This window comes from Pagrus major, chromosome 20, assembly GCF_040436345.1.
Source record: "Pagrus major chromosome 20, Pma_NU_1.0".
In the NCBI taxonomy this organism is placed as follows: Eukaryota; Metazoa; Chordata; class Actinopteri; order Spariformes; family Sparidae; genus Pagrus; species Pagrus major.
The window spans coordinates 13,316,328-13,331,051 of NC_133234.1; the positions used below are offsets into that span (position 1 = coordinate 13,316,328).

The 14,724-nt window shown below is 41.9% G+C and overlaps 3 protein-coding genes across 3 annotated transcripts; 1 reads left to right on the forward strand and 2 right to left on the reverse strand.

Moving 5' to 3' along the window:
- Nucleotides 1-70: 70 nt before the first annotated feature.
- On the reverse strand, nucleotides 71-913 carry LOC141015969 (myeloid-associated differentiation marker-like protein 2). The gene has a single exon (XM_073490196.1). The coding sequence runs from the start codon at nucleotides 911-913 to the stop codon at nucleotides 71-73; it is 843 nt and encodes a 280-aa protein (XP_073346297.1).
- A 1,907-nt stretch (nucleotides 914-2,820) lies between these two features.
- Nucleotides 2,821-3,717, reverse strand: LOC141015362 (myeloid-associated differentiation marker-like protein 2). Its single transcript, XM_073489410.1, has one exon. It carries the CDS (start codon nucleotides 3,715-3,717, stop codon nucleotides 2,821-2,823), a length of 897 nt encoding a protein of 298 aa, XP_073345511.1.
- Nucleotides 3,718-5,984: 2,267 nt separating this feature from the next.
- cog7 (component of oligomeric golgi complex 7) lies at nucleotides 5,985-14,126 on the forward strand. The gene is made up of 17 exons (XM_073489742.1): nucleotides 5,985-6,469; nucleotides 8,116-8,264; nucleotides 8,517-8,633; nucleotides 8,986-9,154; nucleotides 9,277-9,359; nucleotides 9,473-9,595; nucleotides 9,703-9,901; nucleotides 9,990-10,117; nucleotides 10,266-10,420; nucleotides 10,557-10,673; nucleotides 10,779-10,844; nucleotides 11,340-11,526; nucleotides 11,646-11,786; nucleotides 11,945-12,028; nucleotides 12,226-12,340; nucleotides 13,050-13,193; nucleotides 13,288-14,126. The coding sequence occupies exons 1-17, from the start codon at nucleotides 6,304-6,306 to the stop codon at nucleotides 13,452-13,454; spliced, it is 2,310 nt and encodes a 769-aa protein (XP_073345843.1). The 5' UTR covers nucleotides 5,985-6,303; the 3' UTR covers nucleotides 13,455-14,126.
- The last annotated feature ends 598 nt before the right edge of the window (nucleotides 14,127-14,724 follow it).

The window sequence follows — 14,724 nt, forward strand, 5'->3', positions numbered from 1 at the left end:
AATAATTAACTTCTAAGGAGGCAAAACCATACAATAAATCTGTGTTTCCTTAATCTTTATGTCTGCATTTCTAGCGAGACTTGAAGGATAAAACCAGGTCCACAATATATAAGATCAGATTAACACTGGCTCCTATCACAACAGTATTAATGTCTGTAAAGGAACATTTGTTACAGATGTAAGGATTGTACTTGTAGCGTCTGTAACCAAACACGGCCCAAAGAATGACAGCGAGCAGGTACAACAGCACTGCCACAATGTTGACCACAAGCTCCATCAAACTCAGCCCGAATGGGACCAGACACTGCAGCAGTTTAAGCAGATTGAGAACTATGATGACCACAGTGAGCAGGAGGCAAACAGCAAACACAATGATGCTGCATATCATCCCCAAAGGGCGATAGAACCATTCAGCATTGACAAAGTGATCAGTGGCAGCAGTGAGGATGATACAACCCAGAAAGGCTTCTGACGAGCGGAGGCTTCCTCTCAGGCTGCACAGGTAGCCGCTTGGAAACTTCTTTTTCTGCATCACAGCGTCAATCAGGAAGAAAACAGTGGCAACCAGGGAGATGATGAAACACAATATGCTGCTGATGCAGGTGAGGCAGACAAAAACAGCTGCGAAGATGATGGTGGCTGAGGTGATCATCACGGCGCACAGGGTGGTCAGCCCACAGATCAGGCCGGCCCAGTCTGGGAGGAAGGCGGCCAGGAGGATGTGCCACATTTTGGCCTCCACCACGGTCACCACCACGGGCACGACGATGCAGAAAACCCAGACGAACTCACACCAGACGCCCCACGGACTCGTCATCCTGCCTCTGAAGATGACTATGATGAGAGCCAAAGTGGTGAAGATTATTTCCAAGAGGCGTAAAATGCCCTGACAGCCCTTGAATGGACCACACATGATGAGATCTTGATGTCAAAAATCAAGATGCAAAAATCTCTATATTTAAAGCCTCACTCTGCAGGATGAACTGCGCCTATGACCTCCTCTCTCCTTGTTCTACTCCTGTTTGAGCTCATATCGAGCATTATATGATGGGGAGGCACCGCTTATAGATTTCCCTTTATTCAAATTTCCCGATCCATCCTCTTCAAGTCGTACTCCCAATAAAAAGGGGCACCGGAGTAACTGCTAACTGCTGCTGACTGTACTCTGTTTATACATCCTGACTGTTGCTATTGTTAGCTTGTTAGCTCAGCTAGCCGTGCAGCTAACCGGACTACTGAAGGAACGTAGGCATGAGCAAATTCTTACATATTGCCCCTTTAAAGACAAGTTTTTTAAATTCATGTCTATATTTCTTTTACCAAAAAATGTTTCTTCAGTATTCTGCAAGCAAAACATATTCAGAAACGTATACCACCAAATAAAATAGTCTCTTATGTGATTAAAATCAGTATATTTAAAAAATGTTCTGCATCCTTTTCTTCTTATCTTTCATCTCTGCTGCCTTTGTCTTCTCAGGATCTTCTGCACAAAATGTAATGAAGTGAACTGAAATTGATTTCTTTCACCATAACCAGATTCATCATGAAAGTTTTACCTTGACATTTAATCACAAACTGACAATTACATATCAATCATTTCTTTATGACTTGTTCCAACATAAATAGGCACATATTTTTCCAGCCTTTCATCTAGGACTAAAAAAATGAGGTCACAAATGTGTCTTTATCAGAGCGTCACTTTATTCCTGCTGCACATCCATCACTGTCTGTGGCTGACAGATCCCAGCAAACAGAGGGGTGTTCATTCATGTGTAATCTCATTTTCAAACAGCCGTAATGCAACACATCTTACATCTATTTATATTCATTGGCAGAGACATATATGCAGTTTGTATTTAATACCACAGCAACACATTAGGAAATACATAGAGCTTATTAGTCATTTTAGATACAGCATACATTAAAGCAAAAAATTTAAATGGAAAACATATAAAAGAGTAGAGACATGTTGAGTGTCAACCTTACAGTTTTTTTTATCTACAAGTACAAGTTTAAAGGCACAGTATGCAATTTCTGCCACTATGGGGTCAAAACAATAACAAAAGACAGAGCTTGATGATGTATGAAGTAGGGTGGGTTGTTGTCTTCATTGTTAAACAACCAGCATTGCTGATAAAGATGAATAAATTTGCTCCATCATGAGCAAGCAATAAACAAAAGTAAACAATGGAGTGGCTAGCTAGCTTGCTAGTTTGCTGCCTTCCTTACTGATTATCCCATGTTTCCCTGGAGGTTATGACAACTGGAGGCTTTAAAGGCAATATGACGACACAGATAGGCGACCACATGTTGCATAAAATTATGGATTTCTCTGAACATTTTGGAAACATTTGGGATAATCTAGATACTCAACTCAACAAAATATACAGCCTAACATACATGTCTAGTCATTTTTATACATTTAATGCAGCAATGTAACATATTATGCCTTTAAAGGTGCAATATGAAAGAACTGACCACCTGTCGAATTCAAATCAAATAGGGGGGGCAGCATATCGCTAGGGTGATCGCTAACTGCTGCTAACTGTAACTGCCGTTAGCTGTGCAGCTAGCATTCCAGACTGAGTTTGGACTTCCGGAGGAATGTTGGTGTTTTCACCACTAGCACAGGACTTATACACCAGAACAGGTAGGGGCTAGCTGGTTAGCATTGCTAACTTTACTATACATATATCTTTGCAACACAATACATGAAGGTCAGAACTGTTATTTGCATTCTGTTGCTAATTTAAATGTCTGAATTTTCTCAACTGCAATTGTTACATATTGCACCTTTAAAGTTCAAAGGGTTTAAAAAGTTTAGGTGCGTTTAAAGCCACAGATACCAAGCAGGGTAAAAATGAGGTCCACTGTGAAGAGAATGAGATTTACATAGGTCATAAAGGCAACCATGAACTGTATGGCCCAGATACAGTAGCTGGGTGGACAGTCACTGGGACGAGGGTTGTTTCTGAACATAAAAATGGGCCACATGATAGCAGCGAATATGTACAGCACAACAGAGACGACCAGAAAGATAAACACAAACCTGTCCAGGTTAAAGGGCAAACATGTTTTCAGTTTCTTGAGGATGTTGGTGGCTATGATCAGTGGCAGGATGGGGAAAGGAATGATATATGCTATAACACACAGGATCAGAGCCGGCTTATCTCTGTAACCGGTCAGTGATATAAAGATCATGCAGCTCACAAAGGCCTCCAAAACCTTCCAGAAACCAGGCAGAGCAGCCAGGTAGACCCCTTTCTTCTTGTCCATGAATTTGTCCTTCACCACTTCCAGAGCGTAGACAATGCCACACAAGAACGCAAATATAGTCACTATCCAGCCGTACAGGCATTTCAGGCAGGCGTAGAAGTTGCCGTAGGTGATAGCGACGGAGACGGTCATGAGCGTGGAGGACATGGCCATCCCTGTGGTGAAATCATCCCAGTGCAGACAAAACATATTGAGTATGATATCGAGCTTAAACATCTCAATAATGGTGATGACGAGGGTCATGATGGGGCAGAAGGCCCAGGTGAACATGGCATAGATCCAGTAGGTATGGGTGCTCCCTCCTCTGATGCCAGCAAGGACAAAGGTGACCAGAGACAGAATGATCTGAGCCATGTGCAGCCCTCCTCGGCCGGATAACAGAGAGGAAGGAGTAAACACCGCCTTGGACACAGTGTCCTTAATATCATCAATTATTCCCATCTTTAACTGAGTTGAAGAGCAGCTGGAGCACCTTTGCTTTGTATATCCTCCTCGACAGCTGCTGAGGTGTGCTACCCGTCGCTGTACTCACTTCCAGCTCCACTTCCAGCCTTTACTGCCTTTCTGGTTTGCATAATGTTCATGAAACTGACTGTGTGTGGAGATAAATGTCTGCTGCAGGAGATATGAAGTAACTAGAATGTTTCACTTTTGAATGCATGACAATGTAAAGCCATTATTTCAACAGGGGCACAGTTACAGAAATGTAATCATAACTAATCTATTATTTGTTTAAACCTATCTGTGGACGTAAAAGCCAACACAAGATGCATCCCACATAACACAGGGTGGAGAGTGGTGTTCTGGTTTTCCACTTATCTTGGTATAGGCTCTCTGTTTGACTATGTTTTCCTGGGGCCAAGGTCATGAGAGTGCCCAGAAAGGCCCTTTAACCCTTCAAATAATGCGCTGTGAGGGCCTTTGGAGATCAATGGTTTTTTTTCTTGTTCCCAGAGTTAAATGTTTGAGTTTCACTGTGTAGAGTGGTACATGTGAGTTTTACGTTAATCATCGACCTTTGGACCGCTGGGCCGGATAACAAAGTGGAAGGAATAAACACCACCTTGGACACAGTGTCCTTAATATCATCAATTATTCCCATCTTTAAATGAGTTCAAGAGCAGCTGGAACACCTTTGCTTTGTATGTCCTCCTCGACAACTGCTGATGTGTGTTATCCGTCTGTGTACTCATTCCCAGCTCCACTTCCAACCTTAATTGCTGTTAGATCCTGAGTCACCCCGGTACAGGTGGTGCAGGACCAGCTCTCAGTTCAGAGGGTCAGGTCCCTAAACCTACAAGGTGTTGCTTTAATATGGATTTATATTTAATATGGATGGCAGGAGTGTTGGGATCTCACTGCCTTTCTGGTTTGCATAATATTCATGAAATTGACTGTGTGTGGAGATAAATGTCTGCTGAAGGAGATATGATGTAACTAGAATGTTTCACTTTTGAACACATGGCTACGTAAAGCCATTATTTTAATAGGACACGGTTACAGAAATGTAATCATAACTAATCTATTTTATGTTTAAACCTGAATAAACACCTATCATCTGTGGACGTAAAAGCCAACACAAGATGCATCACACACAAGACAGGGTTTAGCAGCTTTAGATGTGACGTGTATAACCAAGTGAGATCCCTCACTTGGGCTTATGATGCGTTGTGCCCATTGTTTCCTGCCATCAAACACCATTTTACAAACATTAATATACACTGGTATGATCGTTAATACATCAGACTTATCACTGGTTCATTCCTTTTCCTAGGGAGTCACACGCTGCAAAGCTCCATAGCTCAGCAGCTTTCCATTCCTCCAGATCACCCCAAGCGTTATGTTTTCACCTGTGTTTGTTGATTTGTCAGCAGAGTTACAAAAAACTACCGAACGGATTTGCACGAAACTTGGATGGAGGATTGGTGTCGGCCCAGAATAGATCCCTTTAACTTTTGGGTTGGATCAAGATAAATGGACGGATTTTTCTCAGTTTCTTTCAGATCTTTACCTTTGAGGGCATTTTTCAACGTTCTAGTGTAATCTAAAATATTTGATGGATAGAGCATCTATGGGGCATCACAAAGCCTGGAAGACAAGTTCAAGGCAAATAAGTTGCAACAAAAAGCGAGAGTGAAATAAAGGGACATAGGGTCCAGAGGTGATGCTTAAACTATAGGGGTTATTTTCTCATCTGATAAGTAAAAATGAAAACTTTAGCCTTAGCTGTGAAACCACATAATCAGTATTGCATGCCCTCACATAGGTGGGCTGGGTGAGCATCAAACAGGAAGTTGACCCTGCAATGCATGATGTGAGGAAAATGATAACCTACAAGTGTTAACTAGTTTCTGAAACGGTCATAGCAACAGTACATAAACCCTTGCATAAAACATGAATATCATGTACTACTACAGCAAAATCTGTAAAAAACAAAACAAAACACTTGACCTTAAATCCTTTACTCACCCCAGTGAAAAAAAATGTTTCTACACGGACATACTTATCTGTGACACTGCTTCAAGCTAACCGCTGTATGCGTTCGTTTTTTCTTTAATACTTGGCCAGATGTTAAAAAACTTCATTTAAAAACACAGAAATCGTCCCATTTTGTTGACGAAATGTGCTTCATTCTGTTGTCAAGATTTTATTCGGCAGGTCAGATCGTTTCGCGGGCGCTTGTTTCCGGGGGAAGGTAAATAGAAAGCACAAAGAGGAAGTTGTTGTCAAGTGTCAGTAGCCCTGCCAGCATCATACATCCAGGAAAATGACAGTATTTTTCTCTTTTAAAGCCGTAGACATTTAAAAATAACTCTGGAGGAAGCCGTCGCCCTGCTGGAACTATATCTAGTTGTAATGATAATTTCATTTTCCTGGGCTATTTATTTTATATTCGTGTCGAAGCCTCTGTTTGGGAAGAATTAGCTAGCGTTAGCAATGGGTCGATGACACAGACTGCACTGAAGCAGAAGAGTTTGACCGAACACCGCCTTCCTTCTCTCACTCTTGGAGGACTGAGGAGGCGACATGGATTTCTCCAAATTCCTGGATGATGACTTCGATGTCAAAGACTGGGTGAACGGAGCCTTCAAGGTGGTGCAGAAGGACGCGCCGGGGAAGGCGGACACACACGCAGCTACACTGGTCATGAAGCTACAGCTGTTCATCCAGGAAGTCAACAATGCCATTGAGGGTGAGTGGTTCAAGTGAACTAATAATGGCAGTTTTAACACATTGTAGGCTGTCTTCTCTTGTTAGACTTTAATATTAGAAACACTTCTGATTCAATGCGATTCAACAGCGACACAAACCGCCTCAAAATGGCCATAAAGTTGAATCAACACCTCTTGAAAAACCTTTATTTATAATCTTCTTGAAAGCACTCTTTATTAATTTACTGTTGTATTACACTGTCTTAGCACATATTCTGGCTAAATGTTTACTATTGTCATAATCTAGTTTGTTATAATCTACACATTAAGCCTGTATATCTACATAGCTATCCATCATCAATAACTAGACTATGAAATATAGAAATGTAGTGTGTTTTTCCTTCTTTGACACCAATTCGGTGTAGTTTGAAAACATGCAGCACCGAAAAATGGTTTGTAATTTTGCAGCAATACCGATTAAATGTTAATAATGTTGTAGTGGCTATACCGGATGGATCATCAGAAACCTAGCAAGCATAAATGCACATAATCAAAGGGTAATGTGTTTTAGTTTTTGCACTGTTTCAATTTGTAAGCAAGGGTCATTCAAGGACAACATTGTTTATATGAATCAAACACTCAGTAGTCAGTTTATTAGATACATTTAGCTGAAACCAATGCAGCATTAACAGTCCTGAAATGGATCCTCACATCATGAAGTTTATTGCTTCAGTTTTTCCGGGTTCACAGAGGTCAGAGGTGATGATTCAACTTTCTGATCATTTTGGCGGATGTAGTTTGTGGTGCTGTTATGCTGTATTGCATTATACTGTACAGAGAGGGGTTTCTGTTATGTAGCCAGCCCTCGTTGATGAAAACAACGGAAAATAAAGGAAACACCGGTCAGCTGACACTTAACACCTTCTGAAAACAGTTTTAACAAGAACCTGACATTATAACCTTCATGACAGCAGAGTTTATTGCACAACTTTTGTATTGGACTGCATCAGTTTTAGCTAGGTGTACCTAATAAATTGGAAACTGAATTTATAGTGACTAATGAGTGAGAGGCTGTGAAACACGGTGACAACAAAGAATCTCTAATTTCAGGATTTCATAGCTTAAGGTCAAGGCAACTCTTATATCCTACATAATCAATATAAAGGGGCACTGTGTAGTTTTGGAGAACAAATTCAAGCTCAGAATTTTGATATTTAAAATATTATTGAGGTGATAATACAAACTCGGAAATATTTATTTTCTCCATAACTAAATAAACAAGCTGTTCTCAGAGGAAAATAAGGTCCCCAGAACACTGTTTGAAGCTAGAAAGGTGGCAGGGTCCGCCACATATAAACAAAGTAAAACAGTATGAAATTGTGTTGTACTTCAAGGACAGTTTGTTTATTCAGTCTATCCAGTCATGAAAACCAAGATAGTTTGTTTATAAAGTTTGTTTAGACATAAAAAAAACTACATAGTGCTCCTTTAACACACTAGAGAAGAAATCACACCAATCTGTAAAAGATGCAGCTGAAGGATTGTTAGATTTTTATTTTTGTTGAAACCAATACCACTGGCAATTTCTCTGTAGAGTGACCCTAACTGTGATGTATCATTGTGAAAGTTATACTTCTCTTGTCATGCCCTTTTATTAACTGTAAGACTGCTCCATTTCTGTGTGTAGAGAGCAGTAACCAGGCCCTCCAAAATATGCCCAGAGTGCTGCGAGATGTGGAGGCTTTGAAACAGGAGGCTTCCTTCCTCAAGGAACAGATGGTTCTGGTCAAAGAGGACATCAAGAAGTTTGAGCAAGACACTGTGCAGTCGATGCAGGTGTGCATGAGTTTACTCGCTATGTCATTACTACATAAATACTTGATGTATATTCACATTTTCCATTGCCTCATTGTATGTAAAACAATTTTACAACATTGACTATTAACCTGACACCATGCAATTCAAGTATTGTATTTGATGATAAGATCTATTATAGTCTGACAGCGGGATAAAGGATATTCCTCAGGATATTTCTCAGAGTATTTCTTAGGCATGACTTTTTTTTATAACTTTGTTCCTATGTACCAGGTCCTGGTGGAGATAGATCAAGTGAAGAGCCGCATGCATCTGGCAGCTGATGCTCTGCAGGAGGCAGACAAGTGGAGCACGCTGAGTGCAGACATTGAGGAGACCTTCAAAACACAGGTATAAATAAAAGACATTGCTACAAGACTTCACTTGTTAACTTTTGTCTGGCTGGCTGCTTTGTGATCATGAACCTTTGCTACTCAGCCGGGCAGACATCCATACAAGCGTTCATCAAAATGAATATTGGAATAGAACTGAACCTTTTAATGTTAGATGACTTTCTGCATAGAACGTTTATCTTAATGTTGGAGGAAAAGTTACAGTTCACTGAAACGTGCAAGACAGCCAAGGCCTCTCAAAGACAGAATCAATTCCCTATGCAGTGAATGTGAACCGATTCTATTTGGGTCAGAATACGTAACAGTGTGATAGAATATTAAGGTACTATCTCGTTCTCTTCCTTTCCCAGGACCTTGCAGTCATTTCCTCCAAGCTGACCAGCATGCAGAACAGCCTGGCCATGCTGGTGGACACACCGGACTACTCTGAAAAGTGCGTCCACCTGGAGGCTCTGAAAAACAGACTGGAGGCCCTGGCCAGCCCACAAATAGTTGCAACCTTTAATTCCATGTCTATAGGTAAGAACCTGGAAGAAGAGAAGTGCTTTCTTTTCTCATACTTATTCCAACGTCCATTTCTTGTCCACTCTCAGTGTACACTATGTAGAGTTACAGTATGTTTACATGTGTTTTCTCTGCAGACCAAGCCAAGCTGTTTGTCAAAGTCTTCACAGAGATAGATCGAATGCCACAGCTCCTCGCCTACTACTACAAGTGTCACAAGGTACAGGTCCCTCCCTCACTTTAATAATATTAATAAAGAAGTCGTCACAAAATGATAATTCTGTTTGCTCTAGTGTCCGTTTGTGATTGAATGTCTTGTTTTGGCATCTCCAGGGCCAGTTGGTGAGCATGTGGCAGGATCTCTCCCAGAGCGAGCTCAGTTTGAATCAGCAGCTTTCTGAATTCTACGACACTTTAAACTCTACGTGGCACTCTCAACTACAGTGGAGCAGCCAGGTGAGGCACACTGAGACGCCTTTCAACCATGCTGACACACTTTTTGAAATGGTTTGATAGTGATGAGTCAGAAAAAGTGGAGTACAAAATGTTCTTCTGATTAACAGGTGTTCAAGAACCCGTACGAGGTGGTGACTGTGTTGCTGATCCAAACTCTGGGAGCCATGGTTCCATCCATCCCCGTGTGCCTGAGTACAGCCTTGGAGCGGGCGGCCCAAGAGCAGCGTCTCGACACCCTGCTGGAACTCCACCACACCACGTCCACCTTCGGACACAGCCTGGAGGCCGCCATGCTGCCACACCTGGGTCTGTGCTTAGACAAGACGTGACTGTAGATGGTGCAGGTGTGGGTGGAGCTAGGGTCCTTATGTTCTGTCTGTGTGTTTCTCCCCAGGTGAGAATAATCTGCTGAAGGTGAATGAGCTGGTCTGTGCGCTGTATGACCCCTACAAACCTTATCAGCTGCAGTATGGAGATCTGGAGGAAGCTCACCTTCTCATCCAGATCAGTGCTGTACCTTTGGTTAGACACCACACACACACACACACACACACGCACGCACGCGCGCGATAACAGATTTACCAAAACTGTTTCGTCTTGATTCACTTCCTACTTTTTATAATCTCTGTGTTATTTTTTTTGCATGCTCCATCTTCTCTATTCTCTTTAGGAACACGGGGAGGTGATCGATTGCGTGGAAGAGTTGAGTCACTCTGTTGGCAAGTTGTTCGGCCTGGCCAGCGCCGCTGTGGACCGCTGTGTCAAACTGACTGATGGCCTGGCCGTGTGTGGCCTCCTCAAAGCCCTCAAAGCCCTATTCACCAAGTAAATGATCTTTTTATTATCACAGTTTTAAGCCACGTATAATGTGTTGACCTCTTTGCTTTATTCATAGAAGAAAAATGTCTGGACCTTTATTTGAATCGATTGATAAAGCCTCTTTTAACTATGCTTGTTCTAGGTACATGTCAGACTTTTCCAGAACGCTGCAGTCGATCAGGAAGAAGTGTAAACTTGAGGATACTCCAAGTTCATCTGTTTTCCAGGAGGACTGGACAGCCTTCCAGAACTCTGTCAGGTTAATGTTTCATTTAGTTATTTATTTGTACATTTTTTCAAAGTACAGTTTCATTTGTTCATCACAGATTTTTAACACTTTCTGGTTTGGTGTTGTGTTTTGCAGGATTATTGCCACTTGTGGAGAATTACTAAGACAATGTGGAGCGTTCGAGCAGCAGCTGTCAAACAAGTAAGAGAAATCTTTAAACTTAACATTTTATAATTAGGGTTGCTCCAATACCAATAACAGTATTGGAAACTGCTGGAGTCTGTAATGATCAGTACACAAGTCTATGCTCCGATCCGATACCACATAATTTATTTATTACAAGCGGGACCATGGTATTTCCCAGCAGCATCACGGCACCTGTATGCAACGGCTTTTTAGTGCACAAGTACCAAATATCCATAAATGGCAAGCGACTTGTGTAACTTCAGGCACCTACATAACATAGCATCCATACAGGGTTAGTAGTATACATCTGTAAGAAAATAAACAAACACAAAAAAGAACAAATATAATAAATAAATGATTAAAGGTGGTAGGGGGAAACATCTCTAATCTTAATGTTCTAGTTGTTCTCTTTCGCTCCAAACCACTCATCACTCTGAAACTGATATAACTCGTGGTACACTGTCAACAAGACACAATGTTGAGTTTTAAGGAATCCATGCCTTCCCACAGGATCCTGGGCACGGCGGGTAAGTATCTGTCAGAGTCGTACAGTCCACGCAGCCTGGCGGGCATCCAGGAGACGAGCTCCACAGAGAGGAAGAGCGCCACCAAGAACCCCTGGCAGGAATACAACTACCTTCAGAGGGGGAACATGGCTGAATACAACAGCCTGATGGAAGTCCTCTACTCTCTAAAGGTACAGAGCGTGTCTGGGAGTTGGAATGAAAATAGATTTTTGTTGATGTCCTGTGAGAGAACTGACTCTGGTTTACCTCTACAGCTGTTTTTGTGCATATATTTGCCCTTGTCTTGCAGGAAAAGGGCACAGGTAACTCCAGCCTGTTAGCAGAGCCCAGAACTGCCCTGACCAGACTCAACCAGCAAGCCAACCAGCTGGCCTTCGACTCTGTCTTCCTGCAGATCAAACACCAGCTCTGCCTCGTCTCCAAGATGGAGGTGATTAAGTGTCAAGTTTCTACATGATTTGATTTGAAATACTGACTGACACCATGTGAGTGCATTGCTGAGAGCTTCTGGATTGTCTGTGTGCATTTGAGAGTTGGACAGGCTGTGTCTATTTTAATCTCACCTCATACTGTTTGATTTGTGCTCAGAGACAAGAGGCACCTGGTTTTGGAGAGAGCTACACAGAGGACCTGCCTAATTTCAGCCTGTCGCCGCAGGAATACATTACTAATGTAAGTCAGGTTTGACTTTAATATACGTCATTGTATTTTAAAATGATTCATAAATCATAACTGACATGTTTAAAATGTGCTGTTCAGATAAATGCCTCAAAAGATTAAGTTTTACTTGCGGTCTTGTACAATACATATTATACTGCAGCTCCCAGATGCTGGTTATATTAAGCTAGATGTCTGTCTTTCCCTTCCAGATTGGGCAGTACCTGATGTCTCTGCCTCTCCACTTGGAGCCATTTGTGACACAGGAGGACCCGGCACTCGAGATGGCCCTACATGCTGGGAAGCTGCCTTTCCCTCCAGAGCAAGGTTTTTGGCCATCAACCCTGATTCTCCTCACAGTCTATCTCTCCACATGATTTTTTGTGCTTTTTTTCCCTTTTTCTTTTAGTTCACAATTTCTTGTAGCTTTCTTTCCACTAACCCTCCAATTTTTTATTTCTTTTTATCCATTGATTTTCAGTAATTTTTTTGTGATTAAATGTTTTTATTTTATTGACATTTGTTTTAACATGTAACAGAAAAAAAAATCGTGAGATTAGCCAAATTAGTTCACTGACTTATGAAAAGCGATGGCTTTACTGTGCAACAGTGATGCCACATTGTCCATCGTTTGTATGCCTCCTTCTCTAACTCTGTGTCGAAGCACAGTGGGCAAAAAACAACCTGGTTTGCGGCTGCAGATTTTTTAAAAGGTGGCTGAAAGTACTACCCTCCGAGCAGGCACTTTTTGTGGGGTGAAATAATGTCCCCAGAACTGAATCGGTCCTTGCTGTGGTCCCTGCAAATGTTCCTAGTTCCTGGAGAAAGTTCCCCCGGTGGAAACACCACCCATGACCTTTGTTTTTCACACACCTTTGACCTTTATCCTCCATCTCCGGCTCCTTCCTTTTCCCTGACACCTTGTATTAAATCCCCACCCGTCTTAAAACGTGTCCTGTCCCCACACCACTAACTCTTGTTCCTTTAACATCTTGTGAATGACGCACTTTGAAACATCCCTTTCCCTCTGTCTCAGGCGATGACCTTCCAGAGCTGGACAACACAGCAGACTACTGGCTGGGCTCCATCGCTCGGGCGACCATGCAGACCTACTGTGATGCCATCCTGCTCATTCCCCAACTGAGCGTCCATTCCACTAAACAGCTGGCCACAGACATCGGTGCAGTAAACGCCAGTTCCTTCTGATCGCTTAGCAAAACCGTCACGTATTCTCCCAGTTAAGTTGTACGGACTCTCCTGTTCTTGCTCCGCAGATTATCTGAGCAACGTGATGGACGCTCTGGGCCTGCAGCCCTCCCGATCCCTGCAGCACATCGTCACCCTGCTGAGGGCCAAACCAGAAGACTACAGACAGACCGCCAAACTGCTGCCCCGTCGACTGGTGTCCACCATCGCTGCCGTGCGGAACGTCGACTACTAACAGCAGGGAGAGAGGAAGACCAGGGACTCACAGACATGTTTGACCGATTTCCAGGTTGTGAAGAAGAATGTTATATAATAGTTGGTTTACGTGTTACAGCCCTTTAAGTTTCAAGTTTGGGGCTACAGCATTTCTAGGATTATGGTCCTGTCTAGATGGGATTCAGGGGAATGTTCAGAGATTGAAATCAGGGTGGTTCAGACTTTTTTTATACGGATTAATGTTGAGTGTGACTTTGGATGATGCCTTCAAGTCAAGCCAAAAGATGACTTTACATCGTTAATTTCTGCATTCATAAGTTACTGAAGCATTTAAGGAAGTAACAAAATGTACATCGCTTTAAATCAGTTTGTTGTTTGTTATTTGTCATACTAATATAATTCATCTATGATATTAAATTATAATAAGGTTTTGAGCTGCATCGTTTTCTGTTAACTGAGCTTCACATTCAGCAGTTGATGTAAAGGTGAGGGTGATGTAGTAGCGGCTGAACCGATGGTTTGGATATCTTCTATTTTTCCATGCAGTTTCGTGAAAATCTGTACATAAAACATTAACATCAACACTAAAACGGAGCCTGTCGTGTTACTTTTCATCAAAGTATGTTTATTCTTTAGATGAATGAGTTTGTAATGTAATCTAGTTTAATAAACGTATGGCCTTTTCCTTGTACATCCTTCTCTCGTACGCTCACACTGGTTGAACTGTCCGTGTTTCCAATGTTGTGCTGCAGGTTTGCCTTTTTTTTGTTCCTTACTGATGTTGAATGCATTTTGTTGTTTAGGGAATAGTGGCAGAAAGAGACTCCTTGACTGAGGAGAGCGGCACCATGGATACTTGAAGATATTGGTAAAATGCTTCAAGTAGGGCTAGGCAATATAGCAGTATTGTAGGGATGACTATTGGTACTTCCACAGAAGTACACGTTGAGATTTCTGATAAATAATCATCAGTAATGTGGATGTATTGACTAAGTGGGTAAGGGCATGTATTGGAAGTGGAACAGTGTGGTTTCACTTTACTGTAATGCGGCCTTTGAAACCAGGAAAAGACAACACTTACACAGCATCATAGTCTATAGTGTCGTCACAATAATGATATATCGATGTATTGCCCAGCCCTACTGCAAATCGTGTATTAGATGTGCTAAAATGATCAGATTGGGAAACTACTATAGACTACAAGATAAATTAGTGCTGAAGTGATGGATCGATTAATAAAAATGGCCTACTTAGAGTTAAAAGAGTCCGCAACTATTTTGATGATTGAT

What these genes read in the sequence shown, in the direction of transcription:
- LOC141015969 (XM_073490196.1), bottom strand. Translation starts at nt 913, where the DNA reads ATGTGTGGTCCATTCAAGGGCTGTCAGGGCATTTTACGCCTCTTGGAA.
- LOC141015362 (XM_073489410.1), bottom strand. Translation starts at nt 3,717, where the DNA reads ATGGGAATAATTGATGATATTAAGGACACTGTGTCCAAGGCGGTGTTT.
- cog7 (XM_073489742.1), top strand. Translation starts at nt 6,304, where the DNA reads ATGGATTTCTCCAAATTCCTGGATGATGACTTCGATGTCAAAGACTGG. An exon ending in CTTTAATTCCATGTCTATAG is followed by an intron (nt 9,155 to 9,276) that starts GTAAGAACCTGG and finishes TTTTCTCTGCAG; the next exon opens with ACCAAGCCAAGCTGTTTGTC. An exon ending in ACTACTACAAGTGTCACAAG is followed by an intron (nt 9,360 to 9,472) that starts GTACAGGTCCCT and finishes TGGCATCTCCAG; the next exon opens with GGCCAGTTGGTGAGCATGTG.